This window comes from Amphiura filiformis, chromosome 2 (genome assembly GCF_039555335.1).
Source record: "Amphiura filiformis chromosome 2, Afil_fr2py, whole genome shotgun sequence".
NCBI classification, from domain to species: Eukaryota; Metazoa; Echinodermata; class Ophiuroidea; order Amphilepidida; family Amphiuridae; genus Amphiura; species Amphiura filiformis.
In genome coordinates this window covers 24858875-24874993 of record NC_092629.1, presented here as the reverse complement: position 1 = coordinate 24874993, position 16119 = coordinate 24858875, and the positions used below count along the sequence as shown (strand labels likewise).

Below are 16119 nucleotides of genomic sequence, written 5' to 3'. Positions count from 1 at the left end.
AAACAGGGAAAATATGTTCCAACTGACCAGCAGAGAACAAAGGATAAGCAATAGATAAGATTAAAATCACACAACCTCCAATGGGGGAATAACAAACGTATAAACGTATAAAGTTAAAAACTCTTTTAACGTTGTTTATACGTTTTGTGTTATTCCCCATTGGAAATCGATGTTGTGTCATATTTTCCCTGTTTTTAATTGTGAACTTGACTTACTCATTCTTTCATTTCTCTTGACAATTTTTCATTTGCCCGCCCTATTCCTTTTAAAGGAATTTTTATTACACCTTCAGTGGAGACTGTAAAGAGTTGCGACTTCTGCCTAGAGGACAGGTTCTTCCTTGACTTGGAAGATGAAGATTTTGACAACCTGCTGACCCTCCATGGCATTCTTGGTCCTTTTCTTTTGGTGAATTTGCCAACTAGACTATCAACAAACCTATCAAACTCAACTTGCAATTTTGAATTGCTAGTACTTGACACATGCAAATGGCTTCTTAAGTCCATCTCATCATCTGATTGTGTAGGATATGATAATGGTGAAATACAAAGAAAATCATTTGGTAAATCTTTTCTGCTCATTCTAAGCAAAATAGGAACCAAATTACCTTTGCCCCCAGTTTTATCATGTGCAGAACTTTGATTCACCTGGTACTGAAACCACACATCTTCTTCTGCTTCTGGGCTAAATAAAAGTAGAATTTTCCATGAATTCTCAATTGCTTCTGCAAAATTCACCACATGTGCTTGCCCTGCTATTGCATCACGATCATACCGAAAACCACACAAACCCTGTTCCTTCTCCAACACCTTAAATATCACATCTGCTTCTTTAGTGTTCTTGACAGTAAACCAAAGTAAGAAGTCATAATGGTGTTTGTGAAATTCTCCAAATTTGGCTTCTAAGCAGGCATCAGCTAAACTGTCCATGCTGACAGATGAATGTACAGATTGCAATGGCCTGGATGAATATAGCACACCTGAATCAATGTTTCCAGCTGATATGATCTGTTCTGTTGTCATGTTTTTTCTTTCTTCACTAGATTAGATACAGTAATTGTTTGTGACTCCTGTGTGGGGGACTGATTCTTCCTGGACTTGGAATATGAAGATGAATATTCTGACAATCTACTAATTGACTCTGTTGTGTTGGACTGTATTTTTGCTACTGGTGGATTGCATATTCTTATTAGGCTATCAACAAACCTATTAAACTCATCTTTATTGCTTGTGCTGTTTGGGCTTTCTTGTTGCCATTTTGAACTGCTAGTTGAGTCTTTAGGATATGATAATGATGCAACTGAACTTAAGTAGCTTGGTAAACCTTTTCTGCTCATTCTCAGCAAAATAGGTATTACATTGCCCTTGCTTTGATTAATTCTAGGAGTAAGACTACTAATCATATGGTGATTAAACCATACATCTTCTAATGCTTCTGGGCTAACTAAATGCAGAACTTTCCTTGATTTCTGAATCCCTTCTGAAAAAAAAGCCTCATATGATGTCATTCTTGGTCTTCCATCACGATCATAACGAAAACCTCGCAAACCCTGTTCCTCCTCCAAAACCTTAAATATCACATCTGCTTCTTTAGTGTTCTTTTTAGCAAACCAAAGTGAGAAGTCATACTGGTGTTCGTGAAATTCTCCCAAATTAGCTTCTTGCAAGCTGACAGATGAAGGTGATAATGTCCTGGATGAATTGGGTACATCTGAGTCTGGTACATCTGAATTTGGTACATCTGAATCTGGTACATTTGAATTTGGTACATCTGAATCTGGTACATTTGAATTTGGTACATCTGAATCTGGTACATTTGAATCTGGTACATCTGAACCTGAAACATCTGATGAACCAAGTTTTCCTGTGAGGAGAAATAAAAATATGATTTTAAAACAGGCCTTAGCTAAATATCATTTTGTATATTCCATGGGCTTAAAGGTCCGTAACCTGATCGACAGCATCCATCACCCCCACCCCCATTTTTTCTCATTGTTGATAAGTATCATATAATAGATCATATTTTTCTAATTACCATCCTGAAACTTGACGCTCCAAGTCGATGTATTTTCAAAGAAATTTGTGGTTACCACAAATAATGAAATTTCCGGAATTATGGGTAGGGAATTATGAATGAAACCGTAATCAATCTAGTCTCCTCAGCAGCCAGTTTGGCTCCACTCCGTCCACACAAACATAAATTCAGCTCCAAGATGTTATGATATAGGCTTTAAATTTCCGTAATAATCACAGTTGGGTATTATAGATAGCGCAGTGCGCGATGTACCAGGTTCAATTCCCTGTAGTGGCAAGTAAGAATTTTGTTTCCTTTCCCTATCCATTGTAATTCCAAAATCGTTTACTTTCATTTGAAGATGTACATATATTGCACTAGGAAATATATTTTGTTTCCTTTTTCTGAATTGGTACATGGGTGTGAAAAAGAGCCAAAAACACACTTTGGACAAACAAATTTTGTGTTTAACGTACAGCAGTGCAGCATGTTGTCATCACAATCATATCTATTTTGTTTTTGATATTGGCTATTGCCATATCATACACAAAAATCTACCAAGAATGATATTAATAAGAGGAAAATGACAAATATATGAGAGCATGCCACCCCTTCAAAACTGGTTGTGGGGAGTGGTATGTTACTAATGTCAATTAGTATGAACATGTAGGCCTACTCTGGCATACTGGTTGTCAGTGCAACATCCTGTTTCCATCGGGAAATGCACGAACGAGAATGCAGCACATGCTGTTGGCTGGACCAGAATATAATCCACGCATAATAACGTATTGCATTGCTAATTTTGCTATTCACTCACATTTACGCTGAAAATGTTCTTGTTTTTTCATGTAGCTGCATCAAGGGGACGATATTTGACATTGTATGCAAGTTTGGAGACAATCCTCAAACTAATAGGGTTAACCCCTTTAAGTCTTCATTACTTTAATTATTAATTATACAAACTTTACATCTAACACAACAAATTTGATCATATATGACCGTGCAGACATGATCAAGGTGACATGGAGTGGGTTGATGTAAAACAAAGCATTGTTGTTAAAAATGTCAAATTTCCTCCCGCCGAATCGGGGGTCAAATAATTGAAAAGTTGGCAAATTTTTCACTTCACAGGAAACTATCGGAAGTCGCAGGACCCTATGTTGAATGGTCACTTTTTTTTTCTAAACCATTGGTTTCTGTGGGACAGGAAATTTTCCAAAGTTGCATGGAAAATCTTCAAAAGTTTTTAAACCACTGGAAACATCTGGCTATGTTATGTACAAAAAATGTCTTGCATATTAATTCGTTTAGCAAAAATATTGTCAAATTTGAATTACATTCTGGCATACCAGAAGAAAATTAGAACACAGAGGCCTATGGAGGAGTGTAATACACATAATCATGAACTTGTAAATGCAAAATCAGAATCAACTGAAATTTTGGTAATAACCTCTTTTTGTGGATATCTACTGAAAAATGTCATAAAAAGAAGATGCTCCTTTAATATCAAAACTATAAGTTTGTGCAGAGGGTTTAATTTGATTGATATGGTATTATTTTAAGGTGTTTGAAATGTTTTTGATGTCTACAGCTAAATTGTGTGTGCAAGTATATACGGCCCTTAGCCATCAGCGGCGGCGGAACAATTTTGAAAGTGGGGGGCCAGTCAGGGTGATGTAAAAGCGGCCATCATGTTGCGCTTGCGTGACGCAGGGGGGTGTCTGAGAAACTTTTGCAAAATGAAGGCCCAGTTGAAACCACTTGATGGACTATTTTGGTACCATTATTGTGTACAATTTGAGTTTGAAAAAGCCATTCGTGGACAAGTTCTCACTATTATTAACTGTATAAATTATTACTGTAAACATTAAGTGTCGGGTGTCGAAAGCAGAAAAAAGGGCGAAAGCAGGGGGGTGTCTGAGGGGGATGTGCGCCTTCAGAAGTGAGAAACTTTTGCAAACTGAAGGCTAGCTCGAGATACTCTAGCTAAAATACAGGTTTACATTTACTATCTTACATTATCTTGCTGTATTTCAGCTAGAGCTCCAAACGACAAGCTTCCGGGTTTATTTTAGAGAACAATACTGTTACGTAAGATGAAGAAGAAACCCGCCTCGGAGCCCGCCTTACTCATTATTTCATTGTACTTATTGCAATTTGCCTCCACACATTACGTAATCAACACAAAGCTTTTGTGAGGATTAGTGAGCGGATAAGAAATTGACAGTGGAGGATACGAAGGACACGCCGATTGTTAGTTGTCAATCATGAATTGCCGCAACGTATTAATATTTTACTGCATGGCATTCCGCAAACACCAAGACAAATTATGCCGTATTTTTCCAAAGATCATCTCATATGAAGTAAGCTGAATGCGATCTGTACTTTTGTAACATTCCGATCGCTTTTGATGACCTATTATCGGCTAATTTGCTTGAAAACACATGAGATCATGTTGTGTAAACATAATTAGCATAGACACAAATGAAATTACGATGCAATACAATGCAATTTGAATGCGCAGCAGATCTATAGAAATAATGTTGCCCGGTTTTATGCAGAATTAGACCCTGTCTGCTGAAGGCCCAATTGAAGCCATTTGGTGGACCATTCTGGCACAATTATTGTGTACAATTTTAGTTTGAAAAATCCGAAAATGGGTTAAATGAAGGCCCAAATTGAAGCCATTCGTGGATAAGTTTTCACAATTATTGTATAAATTATTGCTTTTAGTGTTAGGTGTCCAAAGCAGAAGCGAAAAGGGGAATTTGTTTATCCATAGGCCTACACACTGTGTATTAACACAGGGGAGTTGGAAAATTTTGCAAAATGAAGGTCCAATTGAAGCCATTTCATGCATCATTTTTACACATCTTTAAGCATGCTAACCCTAACACCTGTAAATACCATAAAATACCACAATGAAAAATTCTGCGCATGCATGAATCCCAGGGTCTGCGATGACGCAATCACCCTAAGTGTGATATGCTCACGGAATTGCTGGCCGGGCAGCAATAACTCGTCCAGCTACCGGTCCGCGATCGTGTGGTTGGCATGCAGGGGGTCAAAGGTTCGAATCCCGGGGGTGCCAAGTCAAAACTTCTTCTTCTTCTTGAAAAATTCGGGTCTTCTTTGACTTCCAATATCAAAAAGCATGGGTCAGTGTTAGGGTTAGGTAAGATGTATTTTTCCAGATTAGAGTGTCTTCTAACCCTAACACCTGTAAATACCACAAAATACCACGATGAAAAATGCTGCGCATGCATGAATCCCAGGGTCTGCTATGACGCAATCACCCTAAGTGTGATATGCTCACGGAATCCCAGGGTCTGCGATGACGCAATCACCCTAAGTGTGATATGCTCACGGAATAACCCGTGCAGCTACCGGTCCGCGATCGTGTGGTTGGCATGCGGGGGATCAAAGGTTCGAATCCCAGGGGTGCCAAGTCAAAAATTCTTCTTCTTGAAAAATTCGGATCTTCTTTGACTTCCGATATCAAAAAGCATGGGTCAGTGTTAGGGTTAAGGGTCTAGAATAGAGATTTGATTATTTATGTTCACCCAGACATGTTACACACAGCACATTATGGGTTAAAAGTGGGGGGGGGGGCAGGCCCCCCGGTCAAAAAAGTTGAGGGGCCAGGCCCCCCCTCCCCCGGTCAAAAAAGTTGAGGGGCCACTGGCCCCCCTGGTTCCGCCGCCAATGTTAGCCATATCCATTAAGAGTGCCCTTTGTATGAACACTAACCTTGATTTGTTCACTTGACTATTCAAGTTGAAATCTATACATGACCTTAATCTTCCGCACAGGGGATGTGAATTTCAAATGGGGCTGCCAACACCCTTTATAGCAAGTTAGTGTTCATCTGGTTTCTCATGCTATTTTAATATTCTCTTTAAAAGTTTCCATGACAGCTTCTCCCTTTTTTATTTCCACCTTGTCTCACCTCTTTTCAGTAGCATATCTGGAGTCACTTTGGGGGGAGGGGGGGGGGGGGCAAAGAGACAACAATTCTGGTGTGCATCATTTTGTCCCAGTAATTTACTAGTTGGACTGCAGTCTTCTTGCTGATCTGCTTCAAAAAGGACACAAATATTTGAACTTTTACACTATTGTGGCACATAATCAAGCTTAATATGAGTGTGGAACCTTTGAAATTCAAATAATTTATTCAATTGAAGTTGAATTTTATCTTACCATCCACAACTTTTTGCCGTGCTTTAATGTGCTCTTTGGTTGGTTCTATCTTGTGTAATACCTCCTCACTGTCATGATGCCGCATTTGTCTGGAGTCAGGGGTTGAACCACTGTCCATCTCATCAAGGGGATCGTTGTCTGAGCCAAACCGCATGCTGAGAAGAGAGCCAAGTGAATCTCCCTGTTCAATATAAAAATTGAACATTACAAAATTAGGTAAGGTAATTACTTCATTGGTCTCATCCATACCGCGGAAACATGGCATGTTGCCTCAGGGGATCGACGCTAAGTCAGGTACCGCGTGAGCAAACTCACAATAGCGCAAACAGCGCGAGCGTACACAAACGAAACTTCTCGCGTAAGATAAGCGATGTCGCCAGGTCTGTACACTGTACCGGGGCCAGCTGAATTCAAGTACGCTTAGAGGGCACAGGCATGGAAAATTCCAATCTGTGTATTAATAATCTAAGGTCTCATCACATACAGAGGTATAAGTTCAATACCATGTTGAACGATGTTACTCAAATGATTGACATGTGAATTTCACCAAAATGAAAACTTTTAAGTGTCTTTTTCATAAAAAAACACCCTGTCAAGGAAACTTGATTGAGCAATCTTTTGAGTAACATTGTTTAACATGGTAATAAACTTATAGCTCTGAATGTGAAATGTTGCATCAAATAGATCAGTATGTGATGTGACTGACGAATTATTCCATAATGGAAATACTACCCTGTAAATTCCACAATAAGGAAGCCTATAGTGGATGAGAGTACATATCTTACAGTATTTACAGCTATTAATTAGCGCACCAATTTGGAAATCTTGCTGGAATATGTTGCATGCTCCCAGTTCTGGCACTCTGTGTATCCCGGGATACTCATGCTGGTCGGAAATTTTACGAAATTAGGGGTATTTTCAGATAAAATTCGAGAAACACAAAATATAGGAGTGATTTTTCATACCACTCACTGCCACTTATTTCGAGAAATGGAAAAAAGGTGCTCTTCATTTATGTATCACATGTATATAAATCATAGTTTCATTCATTATTCTTCATTTACGAATTCTATACACAACTCATCTCAGTTTCATTATTCTGTTTGGCGCACATTACATCACATCACATCAATATACAATGCATACAACCACGGGTGCTGTGTATTATACCCTATACGTGTTTCCTTCAGAAAGGGTTATATTAGAATGTCGTTCGCGATTATTGAAGGGCACAAAATTTGTGAAATGGCTAAAACTAGGGGTGTTTTATCCTGAAAACTTCGCAAAATAAGATGCAAAAGGGGGTGTTTCAAAGTTCGCCGACGCGCATGAGTACCCGCGGATACACAGAGTGCCGGAACAGGGTGCATGTTGCAGCCAGATCAAGTTGTATCACTGGTAACAGTAGTTGTGGTACAGCCTGCTTCAGCACACAATTAATATTTTTTCACCTTGAACCCTATAATGTAATATACTCTAGCAGCAGAAGGAGGGGGGTTTGGTGCCCTATGTGAATGGGAGGCACCCAACCTGTATGCAGTATTTGGGGTCATTAGGGTTATTGAGCATGCTGAAGAGGAGGGTGAACACTGCGCACATGAGGTGTGTGTGTCAAGGGGCAAAACAGATAGGGTGTGCATGCTGCAGGCATATTGAGGGAGACTAAGAGGGGCTGTGGGCCAGGGCATGGCTGCTGGTTATCAGTCACAGCATGGGCAAGTGACCAGCAGCCCCAAGTTGTCTGTCTCTGTGAATATAACTCCGGGATCAATGTAATTGGGCTACATAAATGGCCAAGAAAACATGCATTCTGTGGTATTTTTTGCCAAATTTCTGTTTGTCACTTTTTGACCATATGGGGTGGATTAACCCTGTCGCTCTGAGGGGCGATTTGGTCCAAGGTATCCTATGTGTTGCCCGCCATCGACCTGTTGAAGGGCAGAGGCACATAGCCAGTGGTATTTGGAGGCCTAGTGTTAAGAGGAGGGTGGTCACCCGCACACATTTGTAGTGTGTGTCAAGGGGCACAAAAGAGAAGACATATATGTTCACAGCAGACATATCGAAGGGGACTGGAAGGTGTTGTGGGCCAGAGCAGTGTTGCTGGTTGTCTGTTATGGCATGGGTGTCCAGGGGTCCATTTCACTAAACTTTACGAAGCTTCGTAAGTCTCAAAATCGTTCGTAACTTACGACAAGTCGTAAGTTCCATTTCACTAAACTTACTTACGAACGGTACCCTTCGTAAGTAATAGGGATTTACTACAGAGACCCTTCATAAAGTTACTTGTACAGTATTGGGTATTCGTAACTTTACGAACGGTTACTTGAGTTACGATGGGTTAAAACCCAAAAACCCTGTACATACATTCCATGGCATTTTTGGTGACATTTCTGGGGTTCATTTTTTTTTACCATTATGAGCCTTAATTAACCCTAATGCTCTGGCAGGAGGTGGTTGTGGGTGCCTTATGTGCTGTTCAGCACACCCTGCTGAAGGGGAGGCACCAAGCCTATGGTATTTTGTGGTATTTGGAGGCATTTTTATTACTTACCTCTTTATATTTCAAAAAAGGTAAAAGATCAGGGTGGTTGGCTCTTGCTACCTCAATTACTGTCCGATGTTCCTGCAACAAAATATATAATAAAATAATCAAAATTATATGTGACCCAAACAAATATTAATAAAAAAATTATTCTTAAATCCCTGATTACACTCTTCCATAATCTAAGGTGAAAATGTGTTTGAAAAGTTTTGTTTCCTTGACTGCACTTTACAAGCATGTACTATATCCCAATATGGATCATTCTCATATCAATGTTTGTGCATTCACAATCTCATGAATATACGCAATGTGTGTGCTCCAATCGCATTTTATTATTTTGTAAAAATACAAACGCAAATGGAGGTCATTAATATTTCACAATTGACCACAAAGAGCATAATTGTTAAAATCTCACACACAAATACCTGACGTTTGCGTATCATTTCTTAACGTATAAACAAGCACACGTAATCACCGCAAGTAAGTCTATTGATCGCATATTAAATATGCAATAAAACAGTGAATGGAAGATAAATTTTAAGCAAACAAAGGTGTTTTTTCATGAAACAAATTTGTAAAATGGCAGTAATGAATGAGAATAATAACTTTGCACTGTCTGTTTTACGGTCACTGCATGAAATTGTCAGGGTTTGTGTTGGGCCTCGGTATAGTTCCACAGCCCAAAACAACCCCTCTGATTTCCCGCAATGACCTCAAAACAGCTAGCGTACAGTGAAAAATTTAAACATTTTGTCTTTAGAACCGAGGAATATCCCGAGGGGCGTAGCCCCAAGGGATGTTTGGATTTTTCACAATGCCTAACATATTACCAATGCAAAGTTATTAACGTTATTCATAACCGTCACTTTCATCTCTTCACTTTACAAATTAAAACAAAAGTTTGTAAAAATACACAATTTTTATATTTTGCCTTTCCAAAAATCAAACAGGCTAAAACAGGATGACCAATAACAAAAGTGCAAATCACAATCTGTCCAAATATGGAAGTGCATAATTTAAATACGGCAGCCTGCGCGAACGCAGTTTGCTTGACGCACAACACGGTGCGCAGAGGTTACTGATATTTACGATTGGAACAATTACGCACTTAGGGATTCAATCATGTTTCACCGTTGTTCATCACTGATAAACAACTCGCGTCCGGCGCGTCTGCGTGGTTTACTAGACGACGCGGACGCATCGTTGTTAATCGGTCCGGTGCGTCTGCGTGGTTTACTTCGCGTCTGCATGGTTTACTTCGCTCTGGTTTACTTCGCTCGGGCAGCTAAAGCTGCCCTCGTGAAGTAAACCACGCAGACGACGCGGACGCATCGTTGTTAATCGGTGATGAACAACGGTGAAACATGATTGAATCCCTTTCAACAACGAAAAGAAGCTACAGATCGTATAATTCACGATTATTTTAAGAGGAATGTCAGTTAATGCATTGCCACTCAGCCTTACAAAAACTTCGATGATTTCTCTTTTGATATCAGCAATAAAACTACTGAATAAAACTGCAATGTTTAGCTGCTATCTGAAAAATACTGAATTCAACTTGTAAGCTTGCATACGCGCAAAGGTTCCAGGCATGACGATTTTACGCGCTCTCGCGTAACCCGTAGTCTCGCTCGCGTTCGCGTATACGCTACAGTAACACTGTGGATTCATCACGGATTAACAACGGTTGGCTCCTGTACAAAGGTATAGGAAGAGTTGTTGAATTTGTGGTCAATTGTGAAATATTAATTAATTATTAATTGTGAAAAAACTTGTTTGACATTATTTCTTTGATCGGTTTGTAACACAATACAAACAAGGAGAAAGCAATCACCCATCGTGGTTTTATGCGGGGCACACATTTGAAAAAAAAAATACATGAACACGTTTTTGGTCTTGTTAACATGGTGCATATAAAAGAAGGATTTTCAAATTGATTCTAAAAATATGTATAAACCCACAAAAGTAATGTAAAGCTACATCCAACACACCAATATTTCTCTCACTGCTATTGCTGAGAAAACTTGGTTTTAGAAAACAACTCTATACATCTTTTATAGGTTTTTTTTATAATTATACGTTTCTTTCCGTAACCTTAAATGCTCGGGCACTAATTAGGTTGAATATAATGTGACTGGACACTACGAATGAGCCCTAAACTTGGCAAATTGTATTCTGAGTTACAGTGTAAATGTGCGTGAAGGTCGTATTCATAGGTATCTCAATTGGTTGCGACAAGTATCTCATCAAAGCATTGTATTTTGTCTAGGTATGTATAACCAACAATTAACAATGAGAGGACATTCCTGAACCTCGTTGACTTGGGGATGATTTGAAATGACCGCCAATTATGACTGTTTGATATTTATTACCAGAAATGTGGAAAAAGAGACACATGTAGAACCGAAAAAAGGTACAATTTTGTTGAAGGAACAGAGTTCAACAAACCATAACCCCGCTTCTGGATATCGTTTGAATTCAAAAGATATACCATTTTAAAGCTTATGATATATATTTTCTAAACACGAAATAAAACAAAATTGACCGGGGCCGACTTTGCGGCTGATTCGTGGTGTCCACTCACATATACAATAAATTTTGTGCTTTTCTATAGATCATTGTAAAATAAACATACCTTATTTAAGACATCTGTTCTGGCCTTGTTTTTCACTAGGAGCGCACACATCAAATTGTTTCCTTGATGCACTGCATGATGTAGGGCTGTATTACCCAGCTGGGGAAGCAAAACATAGGTGCTGTTATTAAATGTTGTTTGTGAAAATGGCACACGTTCATTAACATAAAACACCTGTAAGGCCAGAAAATATTGTTGTATTGGCGTAACCCGTGCTATTATAAAATTCAGGCCTTGCTGTCTAGATTTTAAATGGTCAATCACTCGCTAGCATGATGCTACTGCCTATTCCAGAAAAAAACAGCACTAATTTTTTGGGATTAAAAAAATATTATCAAGTTCTGCCAAATGAAACATAGCTCAATCATAATCATTCATAGTACTTACTGGAGATAAAAGAAAAAGTTCACTATTTTACTAATTTCTTGAAAAAGAGCCAACAACATGCATTTTTGGTATATTTTCTAACAATTGAGTCACAAAAATCAAAGACTTGGAACAAGTCTAAGCATTCAAAATCTTGAGTATTTTTTCCGAAATTTTGCTCTAATTTTCACTTTTTTGTGTTACTTTAATTAAATGATTGGTTATAAGAATGAAACATGTCTTTTCCAAAAATTAGAATGCATAAACTGAAATAAGTCTTAGTACAAGTCTTTGGGCTTGATTGTCACAGCATATGAAAAACACCTTAAAAACGCATGGTTTTGGCCCTTATTTCCAAAAATTGACCAAATATTAAAATTTGACTTTTATTGCCAGTTAGGACTAACTGAAGGATTAGGATTTAGTTATGTTTCATTTGTCAAAACAGGATAACATTTTTTTAATCCCCAAAAATTAGTGCTGTATTTTTTGGAATAGGGAGTAGGCACATGGTTGAATCCCTCTCTTATGTAGTGGTCGAATCACCCTTTAGCTCTGAAAGATCATTCATACTAATATGAAACACTTATGCACTGTTGACACCCTCTCTTTCGTTTTCAAGAATCAAGGCAAATGTCTTACAATAAATCGAATATATTGAAAGTGCAGCAACTTGAACATAAATTTGATTCAATTTTGGGTGATTCTCAGCAAGCAATATTTAGTGTTTATTGGCTAGTGCAATATCGCTCATTAGAAATTGAGTTTGGGTGAGTGGTGGGGAGCGACAGCGATCACATGTTGCCTGTTTGTGACCAATGTTTTGATAGAGGGAAATATATCCCAAAATGCAAACCTTTCAAGAAATAAATTCTGTCATCACGAGGCTTGTTGGACGGATAAAGCTATGTTTATAATACAGGGTGAGTCAAAAAAAGTGCGATAGAGTAAAGAATCAATATTTATGTAAGAACCACATTGAACTTTCCCATTATTGAAAGTTTTTATAAATGCCACACTCAATAGTCACCTTCTGTGAAAAAATGAAGTGAATCACAACTACCGTTTAATTTTTATGAGTCCTTTTGCTGCGATACCCAATTTCATTATTTGTCCACGAGGTACCATGTATTTTGAATGAAAGCACAGAATGCACGATAAAGGCACCAGCTCTGAAACTGACTTTAACTTAAATAAGGTTGATTTTTGCGTTCTTTTAATTTCTTTTTTCTGTTCAAACAAACTTTCTAACATTACTTTAAGTCCTCTGTATTTTACCTCAGCCCAAAACAAAACCCTCCGATTTCACACAATGACCTCAAAATAGATGGTGCGCAGTTATTATTGTCTAATTCAACAGGAAGTCTGTCAACATTAAGTGTTCTTGGTATTGCTGGAATGGTTCACACTTTATATTTACCTCATCAACAGCATTGATTATGTCACTTTCTTTCATATGTTGGAGCAGCTCTTCACAAATTTGGGAATGGTTGAGAAACACAGCCATGTGCAATGCTGTTGCTTTCATCTAATACATTAAAAAAGAATGATGAAATATGTGTTCAAAGTTCATGTAAAATATGTAGGCTGTATTGACACCAAATATTTCTGCTCTTGGACTCTTTTACTTATCATTATTCAAACCTACGCAGCCACAACTTTTTTACTGTCTTATGTATCTGCAAGCAAATCCAACCCCCCTTCCAAACATCAAGAATGTGTATGCACCATCCTTTAACTGACTTTAAAGGCAGGTTGGAGGAGCGCATGACTTAGCAGTGTTTACACTCAAATATTGAGACAACTAAAGCTGACACACATTAGCAATCATATTGGTTTTGTTAAGTACATACATTAGTACGGTTTAATCTTTCGATAGAGAACTCCTTTTCAGAGGGCTAAGCTTTCCAAAGAAACATAATTGTGGTGATGGCCCGGGGTGATGGGGCCAAGTGCTAAATGATGCACAAACATTTGTATTGCTGAAGTTTAAAGATGCCAATTTACTGTTCGATTTCAAGCCTTTCTTGATAAAATGCCACACATGCCCAGGGCCGGATTTATCATTGGGCCAGAGCCCAGGGCCCCAAAATTCCAAACTTGCCCTGAGCATCTGAAAAGCACTCATGTTTTGGGCCAAAATATGGTAAAATTGCAAATTTTTTTGTTCATTTTTGGTTAAAATAGTCTGAAAGTGAATTTTTTTCGCACGCTTTACACGCATATTAATTGTAGAATCTGAACAATATATGATCTTCATCTACAGTCAATTGAATGCTTCCGCAGAGAATTACAGAGAATTCAAAACATTGCTGCCAGACATACACATACACAAAACCATGTGAGCACATTACACCTGTTTTACATGACTTGCATTGGCTACCAGTTGAACAAAGAATCACATTTAAAATAGCCTTGTTTGTCTTCAAGATCTTGTATATATCAGCTCCAGCATATTTAAATGAACTTGTAGAAATGTATTCACCAGCTCGTAACCTCCGTTCTACTACAAAAGGACTTCTTCAAGAAACAGTTGCCAGAATCCAGTGGGGCAGCAGATCATTTCATGTTTCAGCTGCAAACATTTGGAACAATCTGCCATTTTCGGTTCGCTCTGCCAAGAGCTTGTGTAGTTTCAAAACAAGTTTGAAAACACATTTGTTCCAAAATGCTTTTAATTGACTCTTTGCATATCATGAACTATACAACACTGATGAACTGTTTTTGTTATTAATTGTTATAATATGTTTGTATCATTGTACATTGGTTGTTTTTTGCAAAGCGCCATGAGCGTCTCTCGACGGATACCGGCGCTTTATTAAGTGTACATTATTATTATTATTATTATTATTATAGATTTGTGCGAGTCTGAAGTCTGACAAAGTGTCACAAATAGTGGACCAATGTAACATTCAAATTTTACAATATGAGTTGGGACCCATGAAAATTGACGAAGGCCCGGTTAAACCCAAGGGCACAAACAACCCTTGAAGAGCTTGGCTTATTTTGTGCACTACTCTCTAAATGTAAAAAGAGTGAAAGTCTACTCGTCTGGATTACCAGCCTAGAGTCTTAACCACTACTACCTGAGTTCACAGTCGGTACTCGGGCAATCTCAACTAAAGTCCTCATGATAACTCTCTGCACTGTGTCTAAGCGGCCAATTATAATCATAATTTCTCAGACTTCCATCATTTATTTCCGTTCCTAGCATATATTGATTGTGTCTTGCATAATTATCTTACGCCCTGCTAGGGTAAAGCATATCGTCGGCAGAGTGCTACACTATCGTAAGTGCAGTAGAGTGTAATAGCTGCCATTTGCAACATTTCAATAAATGTACTTATTTTTAACCAATAACACTAGAAAAACACCTACCGTAACTACATGTAAATGATGTGATATCTTGGGTTAGCTTAGTGGCCATCAGGCAAGTAATACAGAACATCAACACTTTACAATGAGGGGATGTGCTGCAATAATACTAGGTGTTTTACAAAAGGCAGCTATTACATTCTAATGCACTTACGATAGTGTAGCACTCTGCCGACGATATAGCCTTCCTCATTATTTAACCTTATTATTATAGTAAATTTCACTCTTTCAAACTTTCAAAGTTTGAAAGTTTTATTCTTTGGTGAGTGGTCCCTTTATTACTCTTTCACATTAAAAGAGTACATGTACATATTGTTTTGTTATTTTGACAATGCATACCTGGTCTACTTCATCCACTCTTGCTCCTTGTGATATGAGATACTTTACCATTTCCAGGTTGTTCAACTCAGAAGCCAGATGGAGTAAAGGCTTTCCTCCCTAAAATTGTAAAAAGAAAATGTGTCTTAATTCAAGCCACAAGACCTGTCTAAAATCCGAAATTTTACATCCACTTCCTGGCTTTGTTTGCAGCTGTGATATAACCATTTTGTGAAGCAGATAATAATACTTTTCAGTATGGTATCATAAAGGCTCAGATTTCCCACAGGGCCTGGGCCCAGGATCCCAAATTTGAGAAGATAAAAAAACCCTCTGGTTTGAAATGAGAAATAGGTTTCGGGGATGGGGTGGGGTGGGGCGGGTGTAACACATGGATCTCTACATAATTTGTTGGCTTATGATTGGCAAAAAATGAGACTCATAACAGATTAACACGGTGTATTGAAATAAACAAGGCAGTTCTCGAACCATGAGTCTCCCCTGCTTTTGCAACCGCCTGCTTTCGCAATTACTTTTGTTAGAAGAAAATTAACATGCAACAACCCATGGTGACCCCAAAATGACCTTCCAAAAATTTGGCTCTAAATGTTGACTGTACCCACAAAGTTTCATGCCCATACGATAGTTTTTCCAAATTTGACCTCAT

The 16119-nt window shown here is 38.3% G+C and overlaps 1 protein-coding gene across 1 annotated transcript; it reads right to left on the bottom strand.

Annotated features, from left to right (window-relative positions):
• Positions 1–917: 917 nt before the first annotated feature.
• On the bottom strand, positions 918–15568 carry LOC140146016 (uncharacterized). The gene is made up of 6 exons (XM_072167756.1): positions 15474–15568; positions 13180–13287; positions 11394–11492; positions 8768–8839; positions 6214–6394; positions 918–1863 (listed from the first exon to the last, which is right to left on the bottom strand). Exons 1-6 carry the CDS (start codon positions 15522–15524, stop codon positions 1019–1021), a joined length of 1356 nt encoding a protein of 451 aa, XP_072023857.1. The 5' UTR covers positions 15525–15568; the 3' UTR covers positions 918–1018.
• Between the last annotated feature and the right edge of the window lie 551 nt (positions 15569–16119).